The sequence below is a fragment of the Vulpes vulpes genome, chromosome 4, assembly GCF_048418805.1.
Source record: "Vulpes vulpes isolate BD-2025 chromosome 4, VulVul3, whole genome shotgun sequence".
NCBI classification, from domain to species: domain Eukaryota; kingdom Metazoa; phylum Chordata; class Mammalia; order Carnivora; family Canidae; genus Vulpes; species Vulpes vulpes.
Window position 1 is genome coordinate 73,293,488 of NC_132783.1, and position 16,047 is coordinate 73,309,534.

At 37.9% G+C, this 16,047-nt stretch overlaps 1 protein-coding gene across 8 annotated transcripts in view; it reads left to right on the forward strand.

Moving 5' to 3' along the window:
• The first annotated feature begins 1,715 nt into the window (after nucleotides 1–1,715).
• The window catches only part of CABCOCO1 (ciliary associated calcium binding coiled-coil 1), a 117,372-nt gene continuing 103,040 nt past the window's right edge, over nucleotides 1,716–16,047 (forward strand). The window contains exons 1-3 of one of the 8 annotated variants that reach the window (XM_072756115.1): nucleotides 2,092–2,195; nucleotides 2,594–2,663; nucleotides 13,648–13,751. In XM_072756115.1, the coding sequence (XP_072612216.1) occupies nucleotides 2,610–2,663; nucleotides 13,648–13,751 (158 nt within the window). In that variant the 5' untranslated portion in view covers nucleotides 2,092–2,195; nucleotides 2,594–2,609. Of the gene's footprint in view, nucleotides 1,844–2,006; nucleotides 2,229–2,593; nucleotides 2,664–13,647; nucleotides 13,752–16,047 lie in introns of those variants that run through there. The other 7 variants (XM_072756121.1, XM_072756116.1, XM_026013498.2 and 4 more) reach the window with 7 other exon arrangements.

A 16,047-nucleotide genomic window follows, 5' to 3' on the forward strand; every position in this document is an offset into this window, starting at 1 on the left:
TTGTATTAACTCTGGCAGTCACTATAAATCGACTATATTTTCACTAATTGAGGAAGTTCTAACGTAGTCCTTTTTAAATGGGGTTGGAAGTCATAAACACATTGTTGAATAACTATTCTGTATTAGGAATGAAACCAGTTTCTTTAGGAATGAAGGTATCAAGGAAACGACACTGCCAGACCCTTGAAAGAATGACCAAACATACACAAAATGAGAGACTCCAGGAACACAAGTTGACAGTACAAATTGTGTGCATAACTTGAACTGTGAGGCAATCGGGCACAATTATCATGAGGCTATGTAACACTAAAGTGTTCAATTTGACCTGAGAGGCATTGGGCACATATAAGAGGCCCACAATGAAATATTATCCTGGCAGCTGAGTACAGGGTGGATTAACATCAGGAGAAACACAATACAAACTAATACTAATCTTAATAATACCTAACACAGGTGCCAGACTCTGTTCTAAACATTCTCATATATTAACATGCTAAATCCTCAGGTGTAAAATCCTCATATATTAACATGTTAAATCCTCTATGCTATGAGGCAGGCACTGTTACCATCTCATTTCCCAGATGGGGAAACCAAAGCACCCTGATTTTTATAGTAAACTTTCTGCATAGCATCGCCCACGCAGGTAAATACAAGGTGAATTTTCAAAGCAGGTGTTGTCATCCAGAGAATACTAATACGGCCACTAAGTATAATATTTTTAAATTATTTTAAAGATTTATTTATTTTTTCATAAAGAGACACGGAGAGAGAGAGAGGCAAAGTCATAAGTAGAAGGGAAAAGTAGGCTCCTGGATCCCAGGACGGAGGGGGGGAGGGATCAAGACCTAAACGGAAGGCATTCAACCACTGAGCCACCCAGGTATCCTAAATATATTGCTTCTAAATGCTTTTATTATGGAAAACTGCAAACTTATCTAAAATAGAAAGAGTGGTGCAACGACGACCCCGCCCCTCCACGTACCCTGCCATAACTCCACTCAAGGACCCAAGCCCCTCCCCTCATGATTTTGGAGTAAATGCATATATTACATCTCTTCATCATCACTAAATCTTTCACGACGTATCTCTCTACAAGGACACTGTTTTTTTTTTTCTTCTAAACATGACAATAACAGCATATCGCCTTAAAATTACAATAACTCCTTAATATCAAAAATCAATGATCAAAGTTCCAATAATCTATCTCACTTTAATATTTATTGAGAACTTGCTGTTAGCATTAGACGTTTCCCCACCTACTAACATTTAAAATGCGGTTCTTAAAAAAAAATTAAACAATAAAATAAAATAAACTGCTGTTCTTTAAATTTCCTTTCTTTCCCTCCTTGCTCTGTTACTAAAAGGGACGAGCCTGCCTCCAGCCACGGATTCGCAGCCCCGCAGCGGGCTCTGCCTTCCGGGCAGCTCCGCAGCCCCCCGCCCCGCCGCCCCCCCCGCCTCCCCCTCTCCCCCCCGCCTCCCCCTCTCCCCCCCGCCTCCCCCTCTCCCCCCCGCCTCCCCCTCTCCCCCCCGCCTCCCCCTCTCCCCCCCGCCTCCCCCTCTCCCCCCCTCCCCCGCCCCGGGGCCCACGTTCCCACCCAGAAGCCTCCTCGCGGAGGGATGCGTCCCCGAGCCTCGCGCCCCGGGCCCCGCCCCTCGCGCCCCGGGCCCCGCCCCTCGCGCCCCGGGCCCCGCCCCCTCGCGCCCCTGGCCCCGCCCCGGTTGCCTAGGCGACGGAGGGCCGCAACTCCGGGGCGAGGTCACGACGGCGTCCTTGGGGACCACTCCCGGGGGAACGACCCCCGCGGCGACGACCCCGGCGGGAACCACGCCCGAGTCCGAGGTACGCCGCCCCTTCCCGGCACCCGCGACCCTCGAGCGCACGCCCCGGGCCCGCGCGGTCCGCGGCCGAGGCCCGCGCCCGGGGAGGCGGCCGGCGGCCCGGGGCGGGGGCGGGAGCGGGGCGGGGCGGGGCGGCGCCGGGGCCCGGGAGGCTCGGGCCCGCGCCCCCAGCCCTGCCCCCGCCGCGCCGCGCGGGGCGCCCCGGAGTGGGAGCCGGACCAGCTCCTGCCTGGGTGTCTTAGCGGGTACGACATCCTCACCTTGAACCAGCAATTCGGCCGTCGGCGACCTCCGCGCCCTCGGCACTGGAAAGGGGACCTTGGGGTCTGACCTGGGCCGGTCGCTTTCGGAAGGTGCTGCTACGGATTAGTGACTCTTCCTTGGTAGTAGGTTGACTAACACGTGAAGGCCGGGGCCTGGGGTCTCCCTGATTATTTTACCACTTCTCTAGGTACAGAGATACCCGAGCGGAGGAAGGAGAGGCGCTGAGGCGCTGGAAAGCCGACCCCCGGGCGTGCGTGGCTGCTCCTCGTCCACCTGCCCTGAGGAGAGCCCTTGAACTTCCTTGGGCCCCAGTGGTCTCCTTTGGGCTGGGGCTGGGGCTGGGGCTGGGGCTGGGGCTGGGGGAGGATCACTTTCTTTAGGCCCCTCCCAACGCCAGCTCTCCATAATAAATGGGTTTTAGGTGACTTTAATTACTCATAAGCTTAGTATCCTGAGATTTTAATTAAGCACATACCTCCTATTCCAGATATTGCTAAAAGAAAATGTTTAAACCTTCACACAATCCATCATGTTGTTCTACGAAGTTTTGTCTTCAGGTTTTTTTTTTTTTTTTTTTGGTTTTTTTTGGGGTTTTTTTTTGGTGTGTTTTTGCCTTCAGTTTTTTAAAGACTGAAGGTGAATGATGTTATAATTGACACTGGGATGCTCAACTCCCTTTTTTAGTCTAAATAACATTTTTTGTGTGGGTGCAGAAGATAAGTATTGGCTGCTATCTTCTGAATGTGGAACACTCAGCCAATAATTTGGTGCCTTGCCGCAGAGATATATACAGATTCTTCCCAATACTGTATGCAGACCACTAAAGCATGCTGACGGTCCTATGAGCCTTTTGAAATTAGCATACATTAAAAATACATTTTAATGTGATAAACTGGTTACTAAGCTAGTTACTCCCTTGTGATCTCTAATGTAAGTAATACAATTTCAAAAGTGGCAGAGAAAATTTCGCAATTAAGTCGTGTTATTTAAATATGTACAAAAACTTACTTAAGAAAGTGCTCAATTGCTAGTGTACACTTGCATGTACTTACTTATCCATGTAGATATGTACTTTCCAAGAAGACTCTGATAATTTGGGATTAATAAATCTGCAGTTCAAAAAAAAAAAAGGAAAGAAAGAAGAAAGGACAAAGAAATACCCCATGATTTTTTTTTTTTTGAAGATGCAAAGAAGTGCCGTGGGGGGGGGGGGGGATGTCACTTTTTTTTTTTTTTTGGATGGATTGGATGAATGAGTTAGTTATAGACCTGAGATGATTATCTTACACCTTAGCACTGTCAGTGGGCACATCTGTTAACTTCTTGGAGGAGCAGGAATTCCCTGTGACAAGCAATTCAGAAAATGCTCAATCTTTAAGTTAGTAACAAACTGAAGAAATCAAGATGGAATTTGGACTCACTGAGCTCTACTCACTTAGCCTGTACTGAGATGAACAAGCTGATACACTGCATGGTAGAAACACCATTTTCCATTCTAGTGAAAGCAGAGTTCCTGTAGGTCACAGAGAAGCCAGTTGATCCATAGAGCCTGCATTCACTAGAATGATAAGGCTGCCAGCTGCCCATTTCTTCCCACAATGTGTTTTAGGGGTTAGATAGAAAAGATGGCAAAGACCCCTCTCTCAGAATCTATGTTCCCAAAACTTCTGCTTTTCAGTTAGATACTGAAAGATTCTTCTCAGATCAGGTCTTGGAGAATCAACTCTGGAAATCAACTCTGGAAGTTGATTCTCCAAGACCTAGTCCCTTATGGTGTCATTTCTAATAAATTCTATGTCCAAATTGACTTAGCCAGTAGACCATCTAGTCATCTAAGCCAAGCATTAGTGAATTTTTTTTTCTCACCAAGTCAATCAGAAATAAAGTATAAGCTTTATTCTAAGGTTTCCAGACTTCTTTTTTGCCAGTACCTAGAATAAAAACAACCAATTATCCCAATCACATAGTAAGTGCTCAGTAAAATATAACTAATTAAAATCACAGGTGGTCTGACATATGCCAAGTAAGATAGTTACACAGATCAAAATATATTTTTCTTAACATTTTATTTATTCATGAGAGACACAGAGAGAGAGAGAGAGAGAGAGAGAGGCAGAGACACAAGCAGAGAGAGAAGCAGGCTCCATGCAGGGAGCCCAATGTGGGACTCAATTCAGGACTCCAGGATCACGCCCTGGGCTGAAGGCAGACGCACAACCACTGAGCCACCTAGGCGTCTGAGATCAAAGTCTATTGAGATACAGTGAACAAGCAGACATGAGATGCAGGTCCAGGAAGATATATTTTTTCTGTGCCATTGCATAAACTCTTTTTGCCAACTTTCTGAATTCAACATTCCAGTTTCTTTAGTAACATGGGAGTAAATGCCTCCGTCTAAAAGGTAAGACTAAATGGGAGATATCTGTGTAAGTGCTTACGACCAGACATAAAATGACAAAAATCTGAAAATATTTGCTATATATAGATCTGTAAATGAAATTTATAAATGTTTATAAATTAAATTGTAAATGAATTTATAAATGAATATTTAGAATTTAATCCTCAGTCTTTTATCACAAGTTGACTCATAAACTGACTTTTTTAGTGCCTTAAAAAATACTATTTGGGAAATATCATTTAAGCAGTACACATAAAAGGACTATACTTTAGCTCACATCAGAGACCTAAAAGAAGACATAAATGCTTATTGCCCAGTTGCTTCCTCTGAAAATATCTCTAAGCATTACCATATTTCCTAATAGATGTTATTTATTCAGTGCCTTCAAGACTTTATCAGGACAAAGGACACTTACATAATCTTAAGTGGAAAAATGCTGTTACTTGCCTTGGAGATCTTCAGCATGGCCAGGAGGAGGCCACGGACAATTCTCTCTACATTAGATGGTCTCCCTACAGACCTTGAACACAGCCCCCACCCCAGCATCATCAGGGTTGGAGAGAAACACTTGAGGCTCAACTTGAGCAGCAAGATGATCAGGGTCCTGCAATTTCTGTCTCTCCCAAGAGATATTTGTTGGAGCCATTTTCAGCACATACTATAGGAAAACCTGAGCAAGACCATGGGGATGATGCCTGATATATTGTTGAAAATATTGTTGAGAAGACAGTACTAATATTCCTCAAAATGTTGATATACAGTAGTATTTATGAAACACTTAGAACCTCTGGGAGTAGCAGCTGTGGGTGTGGGGAATTTGACAGACACTTGGGCTTGTTTTTCTTTTTACTAGCGGTCTTTGGGTTTCCTGTCTTAGAAGTCCTGCTCTTCTCCTCTCTTTAGCTTCCTTTTCAGATTTATACAAGTAATCTTTACTCTTTTTTCTAATACTTAAAGTGTTATTTTACTAAAGTATAGTCTTTAACATGGCTAAAATTAATTTTTGATAGATATATTTAAAATGAGGATCTAATTTTATTTTCTTGTAGACATGAACCATCAGTTAATACCAGCTTCATTTACTAAATAAACCATCCCCTCTCTTCTCATTGAGAATGGACTGACTGCCACTATCACACTATGTGTATACACACATGAATGAACACAGTGATGGGCAGAGTAGTAACAGAATAGAGAGTCCAAACATTTATATATATGTATACATGAATACGTGTAAATTTATATTTTGTATACATGTATATATATTTTTGAATTTCCAAAAATTTATACATATATATATATTATTACAGATACATTTTTGAATGTATCTTTTCCACTGAATGGTCTGCCCATTCTTGTGTCAGTGCCATATTATTTTATATTTAACTTTATCATCTAATTTGGAAAGGTTCCCCTCACTGTTTTTCTCTTTGAAAATGTATGTATTCTTCCATAAGAATCCTTGAAAATTATTTTATAAAGTTCCAGAATGATACGGTTGAGATTTAAAATTGCCATCACGTTACATTTATAATGTGGGAAGGATTTAATTTTTTTAATTTGAAGGTTTCCAATAAATCTCCTTTATTGAGTTTTTTTATTAAACTTTTGATAAAGTTTATAATTTCTGTAGGTCTTTTACCTTCTTATATTTATAACTAAGTATAGTTTAATCAAGTTTCTGCCATTTCCATTTCTAATTAGTTTCTAATATAGAGAAAGCAATTGGCCTTTATATATTTGTGTTATGTAACCATCTTATCAAATTTCTTATTAACTAAAACCGTGTTAGTACAATGTCAGGTTTCTTAGGTATGCAACCATGTAATCTTCAAATAAAGATTTTTTTAATTCATTTTTAATATTTAAGCCACACATTTAGTTTTCATATTATATTATTAGAACGTCTATAGAGTTTTGAATTACAATAATGTTACTAGCCAGGATCCCTTTTTAGTTTCCGGTTTTATAAGAATGACTTCAGTTTTTCACCATTCAATCTGATGTTTTGGCAAATAATCTTTTTTATGTTTAAGCTGGTTTTTTTTCTATTCATGTTTTGAGAGTTTTGTTGCTGAATTCTAACAAATGCCTGGTTATTATTTCCTTATTATCATTTAATTTGACATAAAACACATGTTGTTGTTAATGATGACCCATCCTTTCATTTCTGAAATTAACCTTATTTGGTCAGAATGATAGCTTATTTTTCTTTTAGTACACTCTTGGATTCAACTTCCTAAGATAATATCTTAATTAAAGTTTTCACATCTGATTTTGGTTTAGAATTTCCATTTTGTGCTAGTTTAGATTTCTGTGTGTAGACAATGCCGGCTTCTTAACAATGAATTGTCTACAGCCTGCAATTAGTAGACTAACAGAATTTTTTCTTAGAAGATTTTATTTATTTATTTGAGAAAGATACAGAGCACAGAGCAGAGGGGAGGGGCAGAGGGAGAGGAAGAAGCAGACTCCCCGCTGAATAGGGAAATTCATGTGGGGCTCAATCCCAGGACCCTGGGATCATGACTTAAGCAGAAGGCAGACACTTAAGACAGAGCCACCGAGTGTCCCTAGACTAACAGAATTTATGTGTTCTTGATTGTTAGGTAGAACTCAAGTGTACAATCATCTTGGCATGGTTACTTTTTAGAAAGTAGTCTCCCAGTTTAGTTTGTGTTTGGTCAGTTCCATTTCTTTCTTATTCCTGTCCAAATTTGATGACTTTGTCCTGTAATTTTCAAATGTATCTCTATAGAATGTGGCATGTATTTTTTTTTTGTTTAATCTCATTTGCCGAAGATTTTTGCCTATTTTATTCATTACTTTAAAGCACTAGTTCTTGTTTTCACCTATCCTTCTTTCATCTTTTTTTTTTTTTTTCCTTAAATTGGCTCCCTCTGAACTGTAATGAGGCAGGTAAGGTAGTCAGTCTCCTTGGACACAAAATTTAAGGGATTCCAGAAATTTAGTAATCAAGATAAACTTCAGTTGAAGGCAGTTAAAAAAAAATTGAAAGCTAATACAAAAAATTCATAATGGATCAAAACATTAAATGAGGACATCATCAGTAGTACTGATTTTTCCTTTTGCCTCAGGCTCTGACATGGCTCAATACAGTGCTGCTCCTTAATTCATTTATTTTCATGCTTGAAGAGAGCTTTTCTAAGTATGGAAATTGTATATTGGTCTATGTTCTCTATGACTGTGAACCCCCTCTTTGTCATCTTTGATGAACTGTATGATTTTTCTTTTAATGAACGTTTATTAAGAATCTTTTGAGACACTACCAGTAACAGATATAAAGATACCCCAAAAGCTTAAGTTCTAGAAGGAAGACATATATAATGTGGAAAGCTTAGATGAATAAGAGAAAAAATTCAGAGAAAAGATTATCTGACAAATAATATCAGACTTACAATTTTATTGTGTCTGGAATAATTGCTAAAATCCACCAGGTGGTGGAGTAAAATGAGTTACAGTAAAGTTTAGCTAACATATTTTTCTAGTCAGAGATGTAATTTTACATGGAAAACTAAATTACATATCACATTTTTATTAGCCTATTCATGAATTTTGTATTGCATCTTTAATTTTACAAGTCAGAATGTATGTGTTGAAAGATTAAAGATTTTTTTTACCACCTTATATCATTTCAAGTGCAAGGCAGTATATAAACAAGACAGAGCTCTAGTTTAAAATAAGTTCAAGAATTCAATTTAAGACAAAGCAAAACAAAAACCAGAGGCAAACCCTCCTACAAGATGATTATCTTAAGCTAGCAAGTTTAGTAAAAAATGAGACACTAATATTATGCATCCTAGCTGGAATTATTATTGTCCAAAAGGCTTAAGATTATTGTATTCCCTATCATACAGTCCTTGTGTGACCTATTTTCTTCTATGCAGAAAATTTTCACATCAAACAAAACTGATCTGGATGTCTGTACAATGTACTTTTAATGCAAATCTTTGTTAATAATGATAGCAATTTTGTATATTAAAACACTTCAGTATAATTTTTTAACATGAATTCAAATTTAGGTTCAAATGACTGGCTATACATCACAAAAATTAATCAGTAGTCAAACCCTGGTGAACCATCCAAATCCAAGTCTTTCTGTTCATCATTCTCCATCATCTAATAATGTCATCAGATGATAGAGATGAATTCAGTCAGTCAATTAACAACCTATTTTGACATAAGTAGGATCTGTAGAATTCTAAAAAGAAGATTGAATGATTGTCCCTGAGGAATTTACAGTCTAATGGGGTTGACAGTACAGGAATAATTATACTTTACTCTAATAATAAAAAACAGAACCAACAAACATTTAGCAAATATATGGTCATATGTTCTGGAGTAAAATACCATCCTACCTAAAAACTGAGTGTGAGTAATTAAATTTACAAATATCTGAGTGCCCACTAGGTACAAGGTATTCTATTAGGTGCTATAATATTTTTTTCTTATTAAGTTTATAAACTAATAGAATGACCTAGTTTAGGTTATTTTGCTAGCCCTAGGTTACAAAAAGATAGCTAATAAAGTAGCATATTTTGTGTCTAAATTAGATTTTTTAAAATAAAAATATAATAACCTAATATTAAATACAGACATTATGTTGATTACCATTACCAATAACTGTTATCTTTGGGATTTTTCTACTCTTGGGAAGAAATAAGGAAAATGTGGGATGTGATCTTTTTAATTATAGCAAAGCATTTTGTTGCTCTTCTTATTTACTGGAACCCATTCACATGGAAGGATAAATAACTATTTGCCAAACTGAAAACTTTTGTACCCTCCCTCCCCGCAAATCTCACAGTTCTTGATTTTCATGGAGCTACTGCTTACCTCTGCTTCTCAGTCTCCTCCTCCACCCCCATTCACAGCTGTTCTCCCCATGCCTTGGCTCTGGGCAGTTTCCACCACTCTCACACTTGGAGTGACTCCTAAACTAACATTTTTAAGCCAGACCTTTCTGAGTAGCATCTCTCATTACCTTTTAAACATTTCTTCCTTGATATGTATATTCACCCTTAAACTCAACCACTGAAATCAAACTTGTCTTATAGCCTTCTTAAATCCAGCATCATCCTCCAATGCTTCTATTTTTATTGGTGTAACAAGAATGCCGCATATCGTTTTTATGGACTGTACTCTAAACAAAAGGACTCAGCTATTGGAGGCCCTGAGAATCACCACCTTTCCCTTTCAATTATCTATTTTAGATACTCAAACTATTCATTCTTCCCAGTTTTAGTCCCCCAGATACAATATGTTGCATCACCCCTTTCTCTTCGTGTATGCTGCTAGGAACCCAGTACAGCCCAATGCCTCATTCCTGACCTGTTTCAAAGACATTTTCATTGAACTCTCCTCTGTGTCCTTTCTCTGCTCCTTTCTTTCCTTCACCCTCCTACAAATCGCCCTTCCTTAAAGGACAGTTTTATCTTGTCATTTCACTGCTAAAAAGAAATTCATGGGTTATCCTTATTGCCTGTACTATTAAGAACAAACTCTTGAGCCTATCATTCTTTGACCAGGCAAGGGTCTAAAGTATTTATGATCTCTTGTGCAGTAACTTGCTTTTGTAATCACTCAGTAAATATTTATTCAAGATCTCTCACAGCATGTTCCCAATGCTCACTTCCCACTTAGGTCCAACTAGTTCCTGTCTTGTACCCAAGGCATCACAATATGCATTACTTGATACTTAGAGAACCAGTCCCCAAGTATCCTGTTACTGTTTCATTCCATCATTCTTGCCAAATCTCACCAAGTCCATTTCCTCTTATAGGAGGTCCTTTCTTTGTCCTGTCTCTATTCTTGTCCCTTTACTGCAGCTCACTTATCATTTTATTTTCTTGTCTAAAGTCACCCTTGGTTTGTTCCTTCCACTAGATGTTAAGTTATTGAGGCTAGCAAGTTTTTTTACTTGTCCTTGCCTCATTTTGAGCCCCAAGTTCAATGAGGAATATGTAGATATTTTTTAAAGTTCGCAAATTGACTCATTCTTGTTCAATCAGTTCTTGGATACCTAAGAGGATGCATATACCAGACCATTGTTCTCCATAAAAACTCCAGATGCCCAAGCAAAGATGAAACTCATGCTCCTTTTCCTTTCTGAGTCTTCCAGATGCTTTGTCTGTATCACTTCTCTCTATGTCTTCCAATAAACTCTACTCTTACTTCCTCTTGGCTTACATTTGATTTCCATCCTGCATGAAGGCAAGGACCCAGTTGGCTGGTCCTGTGGGACCCAGTCTGAGTTCTTGAACCTGGGCTGCCTGCATCATCTTGGTGATTATAAAGTGACCCTCAGAGGAACAATGGTAACCCTAAATTAAGTCTGCATAGCACAATTTGACCTTTGAGGATACAGAGTTGGTCTAATGCTGATGTAATTTCTGTCTCTGTGCTTCTCTGTGTAACTGGTATGTTCTCTGGGGAAAAGGAAAACTGGGAGAACTGATATGGAACCTGTTCTCACTCCCTCTTCTTACTCTCTATTCATTCCCTATATTTTGAATTGCTTTAGCTGGCTCTGAAACTTTATTCTCACTTTAATTGTAAGACTGGTTCAGTTCTTGGATGGTTTTTCTTAAAACTATTAGCTGGCATAAGAGATTGAATCACTCAGCTCCAAAGAAAAGGAACACTTGCTTCTTCCCATTGGAAGGTGTCAGAGATTATTCCTCATGTAGCATCCATAGGGGAAATCTCTCCCATGACAATTTATTTGCGGCTTGCAGAGAACACACAGATGAGACTGATCATCCAGTGCTCCAAACCTCCACAGTGGTTTTAGACTGTTGCCAGGAGATAACAAGACACATTTGGGGAAGATTGGCCCATTGGTGACTCTTTGGGAAGTTCTCCCCATAAGCAGCATGTTTGATCCACCACATGTTTTCCCTAGAATAGAGCCTGGAGGGGTACTTGGGTAACTCAGTGGTTGGGCATCTGCCTTTGGCTCAGATTGTGGTCCTGTGGTCTTGGGATCAAGTCCTGCATCAGGCTCCCCCATAGGGAGCCTACTTCTCCCTCTGCCTATGTTTCTGCCTCTTTCTCTGTGTCTCTCATGAATAAATAAGTAAAATCTTAAAAAAAAAATAGAATAGAACCCAGATTTCTAACTCTTTCTCTTTCTTTTTCATTGCTGGGTAAATTCTCTTTATGGTAATTCTGGGATGCTGGTATTGCATTGAGGATTGGTGGCCAATCCTATTGAGGACCAAAGAAGGGGTCCTGCTACCTCCAGTTGCATTGGGTTTTCAGCTTATAGGGCTAAGACATGACAGACTGGTCACTGCTGGGTGGATGTTGCCTCCTTGAATGAGACATAGTGAATGTCTCAGTGAGATAGGCAACAGGCTAGTCACTGCTAGATGGATGTCTCAGTGAGTCACATGGCAGACTGGACACTGCCCGGTGGATCTCAGTGAGACATGTGACAGATTAGTCACTGTTGAGTGGATGTCTCCTTGTTGGATTTCCTAGAAACATGTAACCTACCAAAACTAAAGCAAGGAAAAAAAAATAGAAAATTTGAACAAACCAGTTACCAGCAAGGAAATCTACCCAGTAATCAAAACACCCACAGAAAACAAAAAAGACCAAGACCAGATGGCTTCCCAAGCAAAGTCTACCAAACATTTAAAGAAGTGTTAATACCTCTTCTCAAACTATGCCAAAAAAATACAAGAGGAAGGAAAACTTCCAAATTCATTCTGAGGCCAGTATCACCTTGATACCAAAACCAGGTAAAGACACCACAAAAAAAGAGTACAGATCAGTATCTCTCATGAATAGATACAAAAATCTGTAACAAAATATTAGCAAACCAAATCCAACAATACATTAAAAAAATCATACACCATAATCATGTGGGATTTATTCCCAGGATGCAAGGGTAGTTCACTATTCAGAAAACAATGAACATGATACATCACATCAGTAAGAGAAAGGATTAAAAACTATATGATCACTTCAATAAGCATAGAAAAAAGCATTTGACAAAGTACAGCATCTATTAATGATGAAAACTTTCAACAAAGTAGGTCTAGAGGGAGCATTCCTTAACATAATAAAGGCCTTATATGAAAAACCTATAGCCAATATTATACTCAATAGTGAAAAACTGAGAGTTTTTCCCCTAAGGTCAGGAACAAGACAAGGATTGTCCACTCACCACTTTTTTTTTAATTTAAATTCAATTAATTATGATATACTGTATATTAGTTTCAGAGGTAGAGGTCAGTGGTTCATCTTATATAATACCCAGTGCTCATTACATCACGTTCCAGTACTATGCTTATTCAACAGGTTGAATAAGCATAGTACTGGAAGCCTTAGTTACAGTAGTTAGACAATGTAAAGAAATAAAAGGTATCCAAATTAACAAGGAAGAAGTAAAACATGTCATGCAGATGACATGATACTATATATAGAAAATCTGAAAGACTACCAAAAAACTACAAGAACTGATAAATGAATTCAGTAGATTTGCAGGATACAAAATCAATGTAGAGAAATCTGTTGCATTCCTATACACTAATAATGAAACAGTGGAAAGTGCAATTAAGAAAACGATCCCATATATAATTGTGCCAAAAGCAATAGAATATCTCTGAATAAACTTTACAAAACAGGTGAGAAGGGGGTGCCTGGTGGCATCTGAAGGCATCTGCCTTCACCTCAGGTCATAATCCCAAGGTTCTGCAGTCAAGCCCCACATTGGGCAGGAAGCCTGCTTCTCCCTCTCCTACAGTTTCCCCTGCTTGTGCTCTCACACACTCTTTCCCTCTACTCTCTCTGTCAAATAAAAAAATCTTTAAAAAAAGAAAGAGTACACTATCATGATGAAAAAAATAAAGACCAAAGAAAAGTTTGTTAATTGAAAGCCATCACCCAGTTTTAAATATATACATAAAATACAGATTAGCCAGACATTGAACTTTTAAGAAGAGAGATACAGTTACTTGAAAATGGAAGAGAAAAATGATTATTGAAAATTGTTGTGTTTAAATTTTATTTCTGATAGCAACTAGAACACAGAACATTGCTATCATTGGATTAATATGTAAATGTGATTGAAATAACTCATTACACTTATTTTTGTTGTTGTTTTTTGGTAGAGAGATGCTGAGTTCCAGGAGCATGAAAAGATTCTGTCTCCAGATTTTCTTTCAGTTGCTCAAATCACTGAAATGCTAGCAGAGGACGTGGATGGAGTTCAACAGTAAGCACTTCAATATTACAACCAAATATAAAACAGTTCTAGTTCTGCATCTATAAATGATCGTGATATGCTGTTACATATTTTAAACTTTTTTCAGAAGAATTGTTATTATATCATGCAAAGATATATATGTGTGTGTGTGTGTGTGTGTGTGTATATATACACACACACTTTCGAGTCTGGAACACCAAAATTCTCAAACAACTGACTTTTTACACTGCTCAGCTGTCTTGTTGGTGGGAGAAATGCATTTCAGACTAACATGTTAATGTTAACAGTGAAAAGCAGTCTTTAACATATGGTGTCTTTTACTTCTTTTCTCTTTCATTCATAGAACTGTCAATATGCAAAATAATCTTTAGGTTTTCTGTCTCATCATCACAATAAGTTGCATTTTCTGTAATATTAATATACATTTTAATATTTTGGAAATCATGAGTATTAGCCATCCACCTGTGATTTTTCTTGAATATGAAGCTATACTAAATACTCTGATTTTGTGTATTTTGCCTAAAAATGTGAATATAACTGAATTTATGGGAACAATTCTAATATATGTATATCTCCTTCTTAAGGCCATTGGTTTCTACAGCAAATCATTTACTTAGAACTCTAGTCAGATATATCTAACACCCAAGTTCCTAAAATGTGTTTTGAGAATCAGTCATTTTAAAAGTTATCTTGCTCTAATAATGGAAGCCTGATTGACTATAATGTGTAGAGATGTGATGTTCTGGACAGTAATATCTATTCTCCAAGCCAGTCATCTGGATGTTAGGAGGGTATTGTGGACCATAATGGACAAATAGAAAATGACTGTCAGTGGCTATCATTTGCAAATCTTACAAATATTGTGGAATAGAGGTGATTTACTACTGAGAAGGAAATATGACAAATGTACTGGCTGGAAGAGAAATCTGAGAAGGGAAAGCATATTAAGAGCAGGCAAATGACACTGACAGGCGTTTCCCAGGATGCTCTTCACCTTCAGGGCTTGCAAATCTTGCTAGAAATCCTGGTGATCTGTGATTTGGCCATACTGCTTACCATCTATATAGCTTTTTAAGTATTAGTCAATTAAAAATTTCACAGATTTCTAAACATAGCATTTTTATCATAGTAATTTTAGCATTTTTATAGAAATGAATGTCCATTGGAAATTCTGTTTTTTAGTAACAGAATTGATTAGTAGGGGCACCTAGTGGCTCAGTTTGTTAAGCACCCACCTTTGGCTCTGGCCATGATCCCCAGGTCCTGAGATTGCGTCCCACATCAGGCTGCCTGCTCCATGAGGAGCCTGCTTCTCCCCCTCTCTCTCACTCCCCCTTCTTGTGCTCTTTCTTTCTTTCTGTCAAATAAATAAAATCTTTTTAAAAATTGATTAGTAAAATGCATTCAATATATTAGTATCACTGATTATGCTTTAAGTAAAATATTTTCCATTTTTAGATAATCCCAAATGTTGATCATTGAAGTGCAAAAAATAGGTATTTTATAGTAGGCAAATAATATGCAAATGACAGGCATTTAATATAGTTTAAAAATTATTTGTATGAAATATCAAAAGATGTTATATTAAATGCAATTAATATTAAATAAAAAGGTATTGAAAATAAATTTTTTAGACTTGTTTATTTCTCACCACATCTTAAGTTGTACTGTGTACCATACCTTGTGTGACAGTCTTTCTTTTTCCCCACTTTTTGGCTCTTTATTGTCAAATATTTAAATTCTAAAGATATTTTTAATCTTTAAGAGGTTACATCTAGGATGAAGGAAATGATACAGAGGGTGATACAGAAGTTAACTGTATGGAAACAATTAGCTTCAATGTAGGTTGACCTTTTAGATTGTCTCATTAATAAATTCACCTGAAGTAATCTCAGATTTTAGGATATCAATTTTGAATAAATGATAGTGTTATGTCAGGAGCCATTTCTTTGCAAAGTAATTTTCTTGAGGTTCTTTATATGATTTTTGTAACAGTAATCCTGAAATATTTGCAATCAATCATTCGCTTCCCATTTAAAATAGCATTATTATAAATGGGGATTATATACCCTTCAAAATGACAGAAATATAATTTAGGTATCCTGTCACCAAGTGACAGAAGTATGCCATACAGTCTACAAAGCTATAAACCTATTTAAATAAATTATAAGAAATCAGCACATTTCCTTACCTTTTAAAATTAAAAATTACGTTTCATGAAAGCAGCCAACCAAATGAAACATTATAGTATCATTAAAACATATTTCTAGAGTACACTTCAAGCAAAGTTAAATGTCTGATTACA